At 43.3% G+C, this 17,782-nt stretch overlaps 1 protein-coding gene across 2 annotated transcripts in view; it reads right to left on the reverse strand.

The window, feature by feature from the left end:
- Positions 1-17,723, reverse strand: part of LOC139055993 (uncharacterized) — a 67,981-nt gene extending 50,258 nt beyond the window's left edge. For both annotated transcript variants that reach the window (XM_070533726.1, XM_070533725.1), the window contains exon 1: positions 17,536-17,723. In XM_070533726.1, the coding sequence (XP_070389827.1) occupies positions 17,536-17,551 (16 nt within the window). In that variant the 5' untranslated portion in view covers positions 17,552-17,723. The remainder of the gene's footprint in view (positions 1-17,535) is intronic.
- Between the last annotated feature and the right edge of the window lie 59 nt (positions 17,724-17,782).

Here is a 17,782-nt window from a genome sequence, read left to right on the forward strand (position 1 = left end):
CTACCCTAGTGGGTGTGTTTTTCTGAGTGTGCAGCGTTTGGTGTAGGTGTAGTTCCAAGTTATCCGGCACAAAAGGAACTTTTCTCTGAATGGTGCCCTGACTATGGCTAGCGACATTGCCTGATTACGCGTAAATCTAAGCATATGATACGATTTTCCAAGATAACATATGCGCCATCTTTTAAATGACCCCGTGTATTTCCGAAGCACAATTACACCCGACTAATTTTGCTCCTCTAGGAGCGTGGCCTTCTCCTATGGGTAACAGCCCTACCATAACGGCTTAAAAATTTTGATAGCGAACAACAACAAGCTTCTGAAAAAAGGGCGTGTTTCAAAACTGTGTTATAAATTGTGACAGCCTTGGATGCATAGAAATATCTGGGAGCAGAATTTTACAGCGATCGCATAGAACAATTTATTGCACTTTTCGAGCTCTCTGTCCCATCTGTAATCATGTTTACATCCAGAAAATGCCAGTAAAGAGGATACAATAATTGGTTCCGACCATCAATTTTTTCTTATCACTTAAACGTGAAGGTGTAGGGCGTGAGACAACCAAATGCCTTTCATATACCCACAAAGGTGTAAAATGTTTGGCTTGTTTATGACTGGTAAGAAACAGAGACAAATGATTTTCAAGCAAGGATAAGAGCGTGAACCAGAATTATGCACGCAATATGTTCCCATGCACAGTGCGCCATCTCATTAAATTGGCACTTAATTAAGATTGTCCATGCTTTTAAAAAGTGAAACTCTCTTAGGCTATATAGTGTAGCCCTGAGTTTGATTTCGCGGGCAACAAGGGGAAATGTCGCAGTGTTTCTCAGCAGCCCGAATTGCTTCATGCACCACTTTTGCAATGAGCCAACCAAACGGTCACGACGCTTTAAATTCCCTGTAAGGACATAGCACTTTCATTTTACGAGGCTTCCTTTAGTTCAGTATGCATAGACATGCACAAATGAGATGAAGAAAAAAAAAGTTTTTTTATTAGAGCAGACAGTGCTGCCCCCGATGGAGGAGCCATCAGCGCGCGATTTCTATTAGGGCAGAGGTTTACAACTTCGGATCAGTTTCACAAGTATCTCTTTGTTCCGATCTCTCTGCCCTATGCGAAAGCCGATCAACCTGCCTGCCCTGCTTGTGATGATCTAGAATTTCCTTTCTTTTTTTTTTGCGGCGAGGTTATCATTTATTCCAGCGACGAAGCACTCATGCAAGAACTCGTCGTATCTTTTTATTATTCTAGGATATTTAAATGGTCTAGCCTTTAATTGGCACCGGCTACTCCTTTTCACATAGGGATTAAAAAAAAGGAATAAATTGTAACAGTGAGTGAGTGAGTGAGTAAAGACTATATTTGAAAACAAGGCATTGACGGATGACCTTGCTAGGTAGCCACGAGCCCCTGGGCCCGGGCGGCTTCTTCAGCTCTCTCGATGACGGCCTGCAGGTCAGGGTCGGAGCTGAGCAACACGGCCTGCCACTGCTCAGTATTACTTACTTCGTGATTTGTGTCATTTTCGGCTGGGCACGACCACATAATATGGAATAGATCCGCTTTTTGCTTACAATGCTTACATGTATTAGGGTATTGGTCCGGGTAGTAGTAGTGATAGGCTACGGGGTTGGGGCAGGTGTTCGTCTGAAGTCGTCTCCAAGCTACTTCTTGTCGCTTGTTATGCAGTTTGTGTGCTGGCGGGTACACGGCCCTGGTTATACTGTAACAAAAATTTATTCACCGACAGACGACCGCGAACCACTTTCGGCATTCGTTTCTGTACTTCGCCGAGTCCTTGGTAATGTCACGACGGATTAAGAGGCCTACTGCATTCAGCTGTCGTCTTTTTTTTTAGCATGCCGAAACTGATTGATGCCTAATGCAAGACGCAAATGAAAGAAAACTAAAGAGTACGTGGGAAAAATTCTCTTTGTCGATGTTTCAGACTTGACACATTTTCTAGCTTAAGTTTGGTGTTTTGCGTGATCGCTATAACGCGGCCTTACAGTTCGTCGGTGGTTTCATCACCTTCTTAATTCTGCTGGTAACACAATAACGGAAACGGCAAAATGTCTAGCCGTGGCTGAAAAGGAAATATTATGAATGTATAGAAACCACAACCAGAAACAATGATATAGAAACCACAAGTCCGCACAAGCCACATGGTTTATGCAGACTATATATGTATATAATTGGCACTATAATGCTGAATAAAAATCTATCCTTCGTGGTTTCCACTTGCGAAACATAATGCCAAGAGCAATTTGTAGATACGTTAGTGTCGTGTTTCCACCTCCATATCAAACAGTAAGCAACTTCATGAATGCGCAAAGGCCTGCGCTTCCCTGAAATTTGTCTCTGCAGTCGCATCGCAGAACTGAGCAAATTATTTGGCTGATGCATCCATATATTTTTTTTTAGTTTGACGTTGATGTTTTAATGCATTAGCTTCCTTAGGGTACTTCACAGACTGTCCGGGGGCGCGCTAGCTATCTATTTTTGTATGTTCATGCGTACGTGTTTTTGTATCTAATTGTTCTCGCGCCTATCTGGGTGACTGGGTAATCCATGGTCGAATGGGTGGCGCATAGGGCTGCTACGCTGAGGGAACAGGATTCTCAGTTAACAATCAGACCAAGTGGTGTATGTGGGAATGTTTGCATATGTGCTCCTATTCAACGAACCTCTTTGATGCCAGTTTGGGTTCCTGCGTATGTACCAGTATGTGTGTGCCGCTCTTTAATGAACGTCTGTGATGCCACTTCACGTAAGTAAGCACGTGCCAGTGGGAGAAACGTGCCGCTCGACAGTGACAAAAATATTCCTAAATTTCTTTAACGCTGAGCGAAATCAAGGCCAGGTCGGAAAAGGTTCCTCAAGGACCGCAACCCTACGCTTGAGCAGGTTGCTCCACGAGTGTAATTGGCGTGTACTGTTCTTCAAGGAAACCAGCTGCAACGTGGGTCACTGAGTAAGGGCCACGTGGTATGCGGCAATTGAGCGAACGACTTTTAGCGCTCGCATGCACCGGCACGTCACGCTTCTCATCTCGGAGGCCAAGCGCGAACTTCTTCGTATCACCCCTAGATGGCACAGCCTGTCCAAAAAGAAGCGCAAGAAAGGATCCCAGTTGCCCTATGAAGCTTTTGTCATAGTTCACACTCACCGGCGCGTAATGCATTTCGGAGGCCATGCCCAGGCTTCATGGCGTCGCTGCTATGCGTCACGAAGTGTTTTTAGGCAAGCACGAAAGAGGAGTCCCGCTGCAGTACACGCCTCATAGATACTTCGTTTCGATGGCGACAATATGTTGCGTCCCTAAATTGATTCAAAACGAGATGCATTAGCGTCGACAGTCATCGTGAGACGGGTTCTGCCGAATTTCGTTCCGTGGATTACTTTAGTTATCTACTTTGTCTGTTATCGGCGAACGAGTACTTTGTTCTCGCATTGATTCTAAAGCACGCGAGGAAATGCAAATATAATTGGTGTCTGCTGCGCCTGCTTAAGTGAACAGAGGCCTTTCTTAAGCTGACAAAGTCATTCGATGGTGTTGTAGAGCCCTGATCTTGCAGTCTTTGTGCAGTAAAATGGGCGAGAAGGGGAACATCTTGTGGAAAACGCAGCAATGGGATTAAAACGTCCTGGTAGAAAATTTGGACTTTCACAATAACGATATTGTTTGATGACCATGTGTATATCCCTATATTTGTGGTTACACGTAGGCTGAGAAATTAGGCAGGCTATGTATTTTAATATACGAAGGAATTGTATTTTGTTTCTACGCCAACAACGTTCCACGTGGCAAGACGTGCTTCAATATTTGTCGTCTGGCTCGCAGGCTTACATTCAACGCTGCTGATAACACAAGTTCGTACACCCCGGCCATTCTATTGTGTGAAGCAGCACGCGAGTGTTATCTTCGGAGAGACTCATTGCCTGTGTCAGCACACACAGAATTGAAAGATAACGTTCTTTTTTTTCTCAGACTGGCGAGACATGTACCTGGGGTAATAGCGAGATAACTCAATCTGAACATCGGTAGGGACACAGTCAGGCTGTACTCGTAGTTGTAGTTGAAGCAGTTGTAGTTAAAGGATTTCTAAGCCTGCACAGGGCTAGATAATTATCTGTTACGTGTGCTGTTGTATATACATTCCTGTGATTTCTGAACTAAGTTCAATATAAATCACGCTAGGACTTTTAATGCATGCTAGCCACAGGTGCATTCCTTCACCAAAGCTTGAATGCCGTAAAGCATATGTTGTGAATTTTTTAATGAATGTCTTTAGTCCGTCTTTACTATCATTAACTTTATTATTAGCTCTATGTAGTAAACCTCTATGTTTTACCTTTATGTACCAATCTTTGCTGCTAAATTTAAGTGCAGCGACCGATATATTTTTTTACATCAGTCTCTCCAAGACGAACAATTTGCAACAAGAAAGTACCTGCTGTTCATTTCTTTGCGCACCGGTTTAGTGACGGGCTGACCGGCTTTAATGTCCTAAAACAATACAAGGAACGAGGAGGTGGAGAGATCGGGTTTGATAGTGCATGGCGATGGACCAATTTCGACAACAAAGATTTTTTGAACCCTCACCTAAATTTAAGTGAAGGTGCAAGACCTCCTCATTGCCCCACCATTAGAGGGGAAAGGTCTTGGCCGAGAATCAAGCCAGTGATCGCTATACCCACTCAACCACAACCATCAGTGTAATCAAATTAGCGCAGTAGATGTGAGTGCACGACTTTTAGCATTACAGCAGTGCGTGCGAAGAGCGTTGAGAGATGGTTCGCAATTTACGGATGCCTGTGAAATTTGCACGCTCTCACAGCACATCCAGTGTACTCGGCAACTGCAGTCGACTGTCCATGGAATTCTCACTAGATTTCCAATGAGACTGAGCGAAAGTGTAACGTAGCAAGTGAAGGAGCCGACAACATGAAATGGATGGGTGTGTTTTTTTTTACTAAGAATTATTACGTACACGGACAATTCCTAATAGCGTGTTCATTTCAAATATAGGGAAAACGTGTGAATCTGGAGGAGAGGACCGATTGCCGCAAATCGCTGCCGAGCGCACAGATTTCACGCGATGCATCCTGTGCATACATTGTGCATATGAAAAGATGCACATGCTGGGATAGCCTAATTGGAAGAGCACCGTGTGCGTCAAGCGCACGTTGTGAGACTGCCTTCTAATCGCGGCAAGTTGTATTTTCTTCAACATTTATTCTTTTTCTAATATGTAGAGTGATGAAGTGCACTTTAAGGTTAACCCTCATTTATATTTCATTCCTCAGTTAAAAATATTTTGGAAGAATATTTTTTCAAGTTTTTCTTGGCTTTACCGTACGCGAAGTTCATTTGCTAGCTCAAGATATTACATGCGCTGGTGGAAACTGCGCTAAAAAGCGAGTTGCGGAAGATTTGAGTATGTGTGAATTTGAAGGTTGCAAGGCAAATTCAGTGGCATCGCGAGGTAAAACTAAACGTGAGTGCGCAGACACCAAAACTTCATGAGACATTCGGGAAACGGCAAGACACGACCCACAAGCGGATCAGGCGCTGCTTACCCGCACTTAGGAGTAATGTGGCATTCTCGGTCATAAGTACACGCGCTTAGCACTGCCGAGGACAATGCGATTCCTCAAAACGGGACGTTACAAACACTTTTGGCAGCAGTGCGTACGGTTTCTACAACACTCATCAGTCATTTTTCTGCACAGATGCACTCTTGCTCGGCGCAATGCATCGGCTTTTGCGTGAGTGAAACTGCGCAAGGAAGGCAGTTAGCTGACGAGGACAGACGCTGTTTTCGTTGGCTGTCTCTGCACTGCTATTCCCTAGGATCAGCTGGTGTACGTCGACGTCCCCGCGCCTGCGCTGTGACCCACCAAGCTACTGGACGCTGCCTATATATACTGACTGCCCTCCATATTTCCTTCAATTTGGCAGCAGTGCGTACGGTTTCTACAACTCTCATCAGTCCTTTTTCTGTATAGGTAAGATTCGGATTACATTTTTAAGTTCTGCCATTGTTGCTGCATGCACTGATGCCAAACAGGAGTGATAGTGTTTCCCTTGAATATTTTGTCATGGCAAGCGGGAGGAATCTGGGTAAGGCATTCGAGAATTTCAAACGTGAAATCCGTGCTGGGCTTAGCTCCTTCAAACAGAGTGTGGAACGTTGCAGTGAAAGCTGTGACACTGTCAATGCGTTCACCTTGGAAGTGAATACTTGCGTGAAGGGCCTGCCGCAACGCGGAACAGCAACGAAAGACTAGCTGCGCAAAATAAACAACTACAGAAGAAAATTGAAGAATTGGAGCAGGACTCTTGGGCGAATAACCTTGAAATTAAAGGTGTGCCTGATGAGAGAGAGCCTTTTGGCACTATCTAAAAGATTCGTGTAGCCGTGGGAGAGCCATTGGCGCGTGATGACATTGGCATTTGCCACAGAGTTGGAACAAATAAGACTTGCGTAAAGTAGATTGTGGTACGTTTTGTGCGGCGGAACAGGCGACATGCCATGCTGGCCAAGGCAAAGAAGGCATGCCTGTGTACGACAGTAATAGCCTTTAGGACAACTGGTCCTACATATGTCAACGAGCACCTAACAAGGCAGGGCAAGCAGCTACTGGGAGTCACAACTGCAAAACAAACAAAAAAAAACGAGAAGTAGGATGGAAGTTTTGGACGCATGGCGGAAAAAGTTCTGCAAGGAAATCAGAATTATCAGACACGCTAAAGATTATCTGCTGAGAAGATCTGGATAAAATGCAACGTTAAGGTTGGCGTTGATATACCTTTTGTTTTTAGTGTAAACCCGAACAGGGTTATGGCTGCCATGGCAGGATGTAAATATTTTAACATTGAAAACATCAACACAGTTGATTGCGTCTACTTATTTCAGTGCATTCCATTTAAACAATCGTAGCATTAAAATTAACATGAACAGCCTACGCCTGTATTTCGATAGCCTATCGATAAAATTCAATGGCATATTGTTCCCAGAATCCTGGCTTTCTGCAATCGATAACCCGCCAAAAATGCCAGGATATAATTATCACGGAATTAGACGGTCCGCTAACCATGGTGGAGGTATATTTCTGTACATCAAAAATTGTATTGCTGGTGATGTTGATGAATTAACTTGTATTAGAGCTAAAGTAGGGTGTCTATTAGTAAGAATTACGAATGATGTTATTGCAGCAGTTTAAAGGCCACAATTAGGACTTAAGTCCGAATTCATTCAGTATTGGAAACTTTGCTTCCTAGTCTACACTCAATGCGCACATCTTTTTTTTAGTAATGGGTGATGGGAACATCAATACGCTCAGTGGTGACGCATCCAGTGAACATTTTCAAAACATCCTTCGTATTTTTGCCTGCGCAAATCTGATTACGTTACCTACTCGTATTACTGGAACTAACGCCACACTTGTTGATATCTGTATCGCCAGCCTTCCTTGCGACCAGTACTTAGGTGTTTTCTCCCTTGATATCAGTGATCATCTCCAGATTTTCACGTTTATACCAGTAGCTCCCAAAAATCACATAAGTAACAACCTAAGTTATCGCGACATGAGCTCCGCTTCGCTCAATAATTTTTATTCGGATACTGAACTGATAGCATGCAACAATGTTTACACCGAAAGTGATCCCGATCAGGCCTACCGTATCTTTCTCAGCGAAGTCATAGCCTGTTACGAAATACATTTTCCTATGACACATAACACCAAACGAAGCAAACGAATACGCAAGCATTGGATTACAAATAACTTGCCTAAGAGAATAAAAGCCAGAAACAAAATGTACCATAACTTCGTTGAATTAAGTGATGCTGCCTTGCTCACAGAATTCAAATCATATCGCAATAAATTAAACGCTGATTTAAAAAAGCCAAAGATCTTCTATCCGTCCCTGTCTGCAAAAATATACAACAGTCCAATAAAAGTAAGGCAGGAAATCAATCATTTGTCTAATATCTCTAAGGTTCACTGCTCAAATAATATTGCAGCTTTGCAATATTATATTGCAATAATATTGCAGGCAAGACGGATGAAGACGCACTAACAGAAATGAATGAATTTTTTCCCAGTTTTGGCGACAACGTGTCTCCGCATAGCCATAGTGATTGCACTAAAACGCCACTGCTTAAACGTACAAAACTGGCCAATTCAATTATTCTTTCTCTAGTTACTGCACAAGAAGTCACAAATTTCATTTCCAGAATTACAAACAACATCGCCGCCGGGTTGGATGGCCTGAACACTGCTAATATTAAGCATGGGGCATCTATTATAGCCTTACCATTGACATTCATAATTATTCAAGGGTTAGAGACTGGCATCTTTTCCTCTGACCTTAAACTGGCACGTATAATTCCTGTTCGCAAAGGTGGAACAATCAGTGATATAGCAAAGTAGCGACCGGTATCTGTTCTGCCCACATTGTCCAAAGTTTTTGAGAATTACATTAATAGACGGCTCAAAAGCTTTTTCACTAAATACTGCGTTGTGATTGATTCCAAATACGGCTTCCAGAAAGGTAAATCCACTGAAATGGCGTTACTACTAATCAAGAATGAAATTCTTAGCAACATTGAAAACAGACTTTTTACTGTGGGACTGTTCATTGATTGAAGGAAAGCATTTGATTGTGTAAATCCTACTATTCTGCTGTCAAAACTGCATGGCTACGGTATACGTGGTGTCGCCCATGATCACATAAAGAACTATCTCTACAATAGTAAACAGTATGTGAAAGTCGAAGGCTTCTCATCTCCGACTACTGTGGTAAAACACGGAGTACCTCAGCGGTCAATTCTAGAGCCCTGATTGTTTATACTTTACATCAATGACTTATGTGAAGCGCCTAATTCTCCCAAACTGGTCATGTATGCTGATGATACTAATATTTTCTCTTCCGCACCAGCTTCACCCCACCTAAACACAACGATAAACAATTACCTAATTAACCTTGAACAGTGGTTGAACTCAAACATATTAACCTTAATTATGAAAAAAATTAATTATATTATTTTGAAACCTCTCAACAAACAAAGTGACTTCGAAGTCACCCTGAACTTTCAAGGCATGGCCCTGCAGTGCATTGCATCTCAAAAACATTTTGGGGTTCGGTTCGAAGAAATAATGTCTTGGAACATGTACGTTAATAAGCGCACGATTGAATTAGGCAAGGCAGTTGGTTGCCTCTACAGACTTTGGATATCATTTCCAATTAGTCTAAAGAATGCAATATATTATGCTAATTTTTACTCGCGGCTTTCATATTGCACTTATGTATGGGGTACTACAACGCCACCAACTATAACAAACTGGAGCCGCTCCAAAAAAAGGAACTAAGACTCTTTGGGATCTTTAATGAACACCCCAGCCTATTACCCTCTGGTCCCCTATTCATTAAACATAATCTGTTTCAATCGTGTAACTTATATGACTAATAACTATCTTTTTATATGTATAAAAATTAACTCCCGAACTATACAGAACATTCAGACGTATTACAGAAATGGGTCCTCAGCAATATAAAGTACTAATTTTAGTGATGGGCGTTCGGTGTATACGCACTACTCTTCTAATAAGAGATCACACCTACCAGCATACCTTCAACAGCTGGGCTGTCTAATCTATGCGAAGTCCGCTTTTTCTGGGTCCCCGGAAAGAGTGGAATCATCCTAATTGAGTCTGCTCACAAGGTCACGTTGTGGTCACAAAATGGTCGAGTTTAAGTGTTCTTCCTAACTTTGCTTTTATAATATGAGTCCGATTTAAATACGTTTTATCCCAAAATTATGAAGAATAATCCATAATTTCCTGTGAGTATTTTCACCACCAGGAATTCCCGTGCAGCACGGCCAAATGCCTTCCATGATAAAGCTAGGAGAGGATATCAAATTTTGGTTGTAGAGTTCCCTGCCTAAAGTTTTATCTGCATATGTCTCGTTTATCTATAACTAACATTTACTGTTTTTGCAATGAACCAGAAACCACTGACTCTTTCTTCCTCTGCTGGCACCAGTTCTCTCCGTAAAATGTTTCTCGTATTTCCGACTGTTAATCTGCGCTTAACAATAACCACATTAATCTAATTTTCCTTTGGTGACCATCAAGTATGAACGATCCACTGGTTGATTATAAACGCTATTTAATAATTTATGGACGCATACGGTAGATTACGCTGCTGGAGCAGCGACCATGCGCTTCTTTACTCTTTTCCAATTTTTTATGATTACGCCTTCTCAGAATTTTGTTCGGTTTAGTTGCATAATGCTCTTATGTTTATATTTCTTGCCTCTTAGCCCTCTTTGGTTTTTTGTTTAGTGTACTTTGCATTGCCTCCAGTGTGACCAATTCACTTCGTTCGTACGACCCATATTATGAAACAACAAAAAGACGTCTTCGGGAATTGAGTTCAATGTTCTAACGCGCTCCATATTAGGTACACCACAGGACGCCGTGCCCCATGGACTCAATAACTGGAACGTCGTTCAGCTCTCACATTTTCCTTATTTCGGCACTTCCGTGCAGTCTCCGAGCCCTGTAGACCGCAAGCTGCCGTGTTTTAGCTGAGATTATGCGCCATGCTAAATGATGAAAAATCAGAAGATGGCGAGTTCGCAACCTATATGCATTGCGATCTGGCTCCAAATTTCCAGCTATTGGTCCTGGAAGCGAGAGTAGATTGTGGTACTTAGAGAACCTATATGGTTGTTTGTTTTGACACATCTGCTTGTTTATCTTTTTCCTGCGACCGCTTATCATCGGCTAACGGATGTTGAATTTTGTCCACGGGCGCAACACGCGCTTGTATGTATCAGAAGATTCTCGATTCTTGTAGACGATTCTGTCTGTTGTCTATGTTCTCACCGAACCTTATGAAATCAGATAGCATGCGTAACATCAATATTGTTATACTGAACATTTGCGAGCACCAGCGATTATTTTAGAACATCTGATGAGCCAAGTATTAATAGCCGGCGAGTCTGACGAGTCTGACCTGAAAATCAGATTTCGACAATCGACGAGTGGGCTTGCCGCTATCAATGTGCTGACTGTTGCTTTCTTCGCTTCACACAGGTTCGCCCAATAACAAGTTAGTTTTATGACATGCGTTGTGCCACTGCGGTTGTTTACCTTCACCTCAGCGTTACGGTAGTCACTAGGCTAATGTCAGTGAAACTGTGAATAAGAATTTAAATATGATTGAGCCGAAACATGATGAGTAACAGTTTATGCCTAAAAAGATTGCCGCAGTCGTAGAAGGCTTACCTTACGAGAAATGGCTGTCGAATGTGATGAATATTGCTAAAAGGTCATCAGCCTTAAAACTCCTTCTTGTAGCTGTGCAAGATGTGCTAGATGGCAAAAATAATTATATTATCCAACGAGTATTTCAAGTAAGATATACAGTTGTGTATAAAGGTATCTACTTTGAAAAAAAATTATGGTAACTTAGGCGAACTTGTGCCCGAGGAATGAGAAGCTAAGATCGCGTTTTTGTCTTGAATAATGAGGGACCGCTGTTTTAACTGTAACGTCGCTTCTCGTCATTTCCTGTTCTTCTCTTACGCCAGCCGCACGTAGCCACCTCGCGCGGTGAACTTTTTCTGCATTTCTTTTGCCTCATTTCACCTGCGCGTCGTTGTCCTCTTGGAAGGTTCACAAACAGGTACGTGCACATTGAAGGCGGCGAGTGTTCTGTGTCCAAATAACGAGAGAATAATGTCGAAGTGCAGCGCATTGTAGAAAACGATAAAAAAAGAATGATTTAAGTTTAAAAGTCAGATCATGTTCGTTTTATACGCATGAAAAATGAATGAACATAAAAGGGCGAATGAGTGTGCTGATGCAATTTGATATCTCCATGTCAGGAACTTTTATTTTATAAATAACACGAAGCACTTTTGTCTAAAGAAGTACGAACTAGGCATCCTTTATTGGCCATTTTCCAGGAAGAAATGTTAATTCATAATACAGGCGAATTAAATGTTATATTTGTTGCCTTCCCGGCACTGATACTAATGCGTTTTTTGCTCATCATGCGTGAATGTTGTCTATATCTCTAATAAGGTCATTGCCGACCAAGGAAGTATTGCGAGGCAAAACCTGAGTTTTGGGCACAAAGAATGCAGGTAACGTCACGTTTCGTCCCAATCATATTTAAATTGATATTCCCAGTTTCACAGACATACGTCTAGTGAATACTGTAACGTTGCAGTGAGAGTGAACAAACACAGTGGCATAATGCCTCTCATGAAACTAACTGTTTGTTGGGCGAGCCTGTGTCAAGGAAACACCGCAACAGAGAGCATGATGATAGCGCCGAGCCCACTTGTCGAATGTCGAAATCTGATTTTCGGGTCAGACCCGACAGACACGTCGGCTAATAATATTTGGCTCATCGGATGTTCTAAAGCAATCGCTGGTGCTTGCAAAAGTTCTAGAATGTCCGACAATACTCTCGTCTCACGAAATGTTAAGTGAGAGCAGAGACAACAATAATCGACAACAAGAATCGTGATTGTTCTGATACATGCAGGCGCGCCTTGCGCCCAGAGGCAACGTTGAACTTTTGTTAACAGGCGATAAGAGGTCACCGGAAAAAACGATCAAGAAGTAGACAGGTGAAAACGAACAACCCCATAGGCTCTGTGAGTACCACAATCTGCAGTCACTTAAAGTACAAATTACAGGAAATTGGAATCCAGATCGGAATGCGTATAAGTGTTGTGACATATATATATATATATATATAACAACACTGTCAGCACATCAAAATGAGCCCGCCATGGTGGCGCATAGACTTCGGCTTGGCGCTGCTAAGCCCGACAGCATGGGATCAAATTATAGCTGCTGCAGTCGCATTTCTATGCAAGTGCACTGCAAAAACTCCCACATATAGCGTACATAGTGCACAGGTACAAATTAAAGCACCAGAGGTGGCAAAAACTTCCGTTGACTCGATCTCCACGTCGTACTTCAAAATGACATCGCGCTGTTAGCATCAGAAAACCAGTCATGAAAAACAAGCTGGTAAAAAATGACGTCCAGGCAAGGGTATAAGCGTTAAAATATTGTTACGGCCACAAAGGTATATGCATTATATTTACATATAAATGCGCAGGGCCAGACAGGCGAATTGGAGGACTAACAGCTTCAGCAATGTTATCTGTCCCGCATCTTCTTTCTGTTTGTCTCGTGCATGTTCGTTCTTCCAAAGGAGATCCGCGACATAACCGTCGGGCAGCTAAAGGGCCATCTCGGCGCTTGCAAGAGTTTTAGTGAAGAAACCCAATAGCATAGTTTCAAATGGTACGCATGTAGAAAATCAGGTTGCAGCTGTGCAGGCTACAGGGAATCTTGAAAAAGGGGCAATTTCATAGTCTACGCCTTATAGCCTTTGCCAGATGTGGCAAGGTTCGCCGTAAGCTGACAGCAGTTTTTATGGACTGGCAAGCACGGTGACTTGGAGACCACAGAAGAACAAGAGTTCCGCAGTGAATTCAAGGTTCTGGTGGCGGCCGTCGTAGAAGGTGTATTGAGGCGCTTTAGATCCATCGTAAGCGACTTGACGCGCTAGAGGAGCCTGAACTGTGGACTCGTGGCGTAATCCGTCGTATATGGCGACACTGAAAGACGTAGGGCTTCAAAAGGCAGATAAGGGTGTCCACCAAACAAAAGGTAGAAGTAGAACAAAATGGCACTCTGATGACGTGAAGAATTGTACGCAAATGTGACGTAAAGTAATTGGTTGTCCGAACCACAATGGTCGAACCAAACAAATATCGAAAACCTTTTTGTAAGAATGCCACGCAGGCGCTCGGTCAGTTCGTTAGATTGTGGGTGACAGGTTCTTGTCACCTTGCGATTGGTAGAGAATTAACGAAGGATCTCTTCGACAACTTGTGAGAGGTAGTAGCGGCCATGATCGGTCAGCAGCTGCCGGAGGGTGCCATAGTGTAGAATCAAGACCGGAGGTTAGAAATCTACGGCAAGTGTAGCCCAGGTTGTTCGAAGGGCAAGTGTGATAACGAGGCGCGTTCCATAGTCTGTAGTTTCAGCTATCCGCTTGTTTCCCGCGAACGCACAAGAAAGGTTCCGCTGCCAGAGGTCACAACCGCGACAGAACATCGCACGTATTTTCTTCTGACCAGGCTAGAAGAAGCAATGTCGCGCTATGTCGGAGGTCAGGTTTGTACAACCATGTCCGGCAGTGGTTGCGTCGTGGGGCTCCGGGTGAACAGCAGAACGAAGATTACGAGAGATAACGAGCAGGAAATTCAGCTTATCTGAGCTGACGTTGCGTAGATAAAAAAATGTCGTCTTGCAGCACTAAATTTGAAGACAAGGAGTCTAGTTGCCAGTAATCAAGCTCCTGATGGTCGACCGCAAAGAGTAGTCCTTTCACTGCACGTTAACTATGTGCGTCGACATCCGGCACATAAAATTTAGTATGGTATTTACTTATGCGTTTATGTATCATTAATTATTTATACCTATTTATTATCGACGGGGTCCCGCGACTGGCAGTCGTGTTCCCGATGTAAGCTGCTGGACTTGTACATCCCAACAAAAGAATACTCCTGGAGTCTTAGTGCCCAGCGATCAAGATGGCCAGTCGCGTCTCTAATTAACGATAGCAGGAAGAGGGTAGTGTATGGTAACGATAAAAAATGGGCGTCCAACAGACTTGTACTTTATAAAATACATGTAATTATTACGGGTAATCAGTAAAAATATTTTAGTTTTTGTTTGATCAAATACGGTTTTTACTCATTAACCCTCACAGAAATTCCGTTATTCTTATCAGCAATCAATTGCCTCTAACCAGTTACTTTACTGCTGAGACGGACTATAGTAGGCGAAGCTGCTCAATGAGAACATATAACTTGAATAAACCGCAGCATAACTACGTCCATGCAGCAGCCTCACGGATGGGCATGCTCAAAAAGAGTGGTCGCTATGCATGTGATTCGTGATCATAACGCTTCACCAGATCTTGGCCGACAAATTGAACCGGCACTGCTACAGCGCAATAGGAATGGCCACATTGGACGCCTTTTCCACGGAAATTACATACGATATATGTTTGCTGCTTTTCATTGGATCTATGGGAGGGCCTTCTCTAGAACAATGGAGGGCTGCGCTTCACAGAGGCCTCATACGGCGGCAGCGCAGCCCTGCAGCACCCAAAATGCGCAGTGAATTTGCGCAAGGTGCTTCTTCATTACAACGCTTCTCTTCAGCGAACACATTGAGCGAGTTTTCATTGTCACTGCCGACGTTCTCATCACTAAACGGGGGAAGGTGAGTGAGGAATGTTTTATAAGCAAATGTAACGGAAGATAAACAACGGCTGCAGAAGGTGCACTCAAAGAGGCGGGATTTTCTGTGTTTGTGGCATATTTAAAAACGTTCTAAGCAAATCAACGTAAAAGTAATCGATTACGGTTCCGTACTTGCTCATTTGTATTTGTGGGGTTGTAATGGTTTATTGTAATCAATTACAACACTTAAGTGAAGTACTTGTAATTGTAATCGGCTATATTATTTTTGTAACGTGTACAAGTCTGGCCGCCAAATACGTAAGGTCAGCCACTGGTCAAGCCAGACCGAGGCGTTCGCATTCGCTGGTCGAAAGGGCGGCGGGCGTGAGCGGTGACACGCTCGTGTTTTGCTTCTGCTGGGCGAGGAAAGTACCAGGACGTGGCCGCTAGCGTCCTCGCGATTGTGTTAGTGGAGATGAATCAAAATGCCCTAATATTAGTAGCGCTGTCAGCAAGCCGGCGAGTGTGTGGAGGACGTCGCCAGTTTCACACCCGTTGAACGCTCCCACCTCCAGTACCCCTGGTTCCGGCCACGTTCTCGCAGCATGGTACAGCGATGGACCCCCGATTACCAGCCATTATGCTTGAATTGTCGCCGCAGTAGTCGCATTTGCAGTTGGTGGTACTCAATACCGTTCAGGGACAATCGTCGTCCAGACCCCGGTCCTCTACTGACTGCCACGATGTCCTTAGGAAGCGTATCCCATAAATGTACCGACACGCTGCTTACATATGTGCTAAAACTAGCTTCTTCCACACAACGTTCCACCCCACCTCTAAATTGCTCCTCACTGACTCGCGCATCGTCGCCTTTTCGAGAGCTCCGTAACAAAATATTAGGTGCGTGCGACGCCCCCCCCCCCCCCGCACTTCCCCCCTCCCTCTTTCTTAAAAAAAATGATTTATTTCATTGTGGAACAATATTTTCTCATAGCCCTTTCAACTTTCCTTGCAACAGGAGTGTGTGTGCATAGCATCCTGTGTCCGTACTGACGCTCCGTTGTATGTATTTTAAGCAGGATGATATCTTGGGCTAGTTGGTTCGGTATTAGGAAGGGTGAAGCTGCAAAAGACGAGTTAAAAGAAGACCCGAGAAATAAACAGCGCCTGCGGGCTGCCTATGCCCCTTTTTTCCGTCTATTTCTTGGCCATTTCTAATGTCTTTGGACATTATAGCAGTACCCGCTCTCTATGTCAATGCACTCAAAGTTTTATTTTCCTACTCGGGATGTTGTGTTCTCGTGTTTATTTACTCATCCCTCAATTGTTCCATCTTCCATTAACATATGTATGTTGAATTCGTTTATTTTTTCTGACTAATTACTAGCTCTTCCATAACTGCGAGTCTGCCTAGTAGGAACAGATTCATTTTAAAACATATTATCTTACATTGGTTAAGCCACTCTTAGTAGAGTAGAACATGTTGCTGGGTGAGTTGGTTGGGATCTAAAGAATACATTGTTGCGCCAAAATAGGGAAATAAAGACTTGGGAAGGAAGAGCACGAAACGCCAGATTGAGCGCTGTTAGTAGCGTACTTGCACTATCCTAACGCATCCTTTTTTGAATGAAAGGTGCGTTCAAATGTGCCTGCGCTTTACAATCATAATAAATTCTACTTCTACTCAAAATAAAAAACCAGACCAATTCTTACTAATAAAAGCTCAATGCAAGGCAGCTAGCCCCACTGTCATCGAACGAATTTTTTTCTGCCTTGGTTTGTGGCATTTCTCATGCATCACTTATGGCATTTATCATGCATTAGATTTTTTTAAAATTTATTTTGACACTGCGATCTATAGATACTGCGATACTGCGAGCCGGGTGGGTATACATACAAATATGTACGGGGGCATGTAAACTCATACAAAATTCATCAGATATGTAGGCATTTTCTGGACATTGGTGAACAATACATAAAAACATACAAGCAAATAACGCACACAAATCCATAACATTTGCAAGCATTTTTGAAATATTGATAAGAAATTCTGGGTAACAATCTCAGAATTAAGTTTATTCCACTCTGTTATTGTCCTAGGAGAAAATAATAATTGAACAAGTTTTTCTTTTTTTGCCTTTTGCAAGCTGAATCGGATCACTGCCACGTGCATTGACTGCCTACGCGGTGCCTGTGGTTGGGCGGCACTATCTACTAGTGCGCCGTACGCACCTGCTGTGAAGTGCATCGCCAGTCTGTGGAGCAGCTGCCGCCCGGAAACCAGTGTATGAAGCCACGTCAACCGAAGAGCGACTGCGTTTGAATTCGGCGTCAACAGCGGCGTGGCGCCAGTCCTGTGGCTACATTCCTCATCGGCAAATTCTTCCTGGTAACGCAGGTCCCTACGTTTGCGCTTCTCTGCCAGGCATACAGTTTTTTTTGGCCTTCTGCAAGCTGAATCGCATCACTGCCACGTGCC

The sequence above is a fragment of the Dermacentor albipictus genome, chromosome 2 (assembly GCF_038994185.2).
Source record: "Dermacentor albipictus isolate Rhodes 1998 colony chromosome 2, USDA_Dalb.pri_finalv2, whole genome shotgun sequence".
NCBI classification, from domain to species: domain Eukaryota; kingdom Metazoa; phylum Arthropoda; class Arachnida; order Ixodida; family Ixodidae; genus Dermacentor; species Dermacentor albipictus.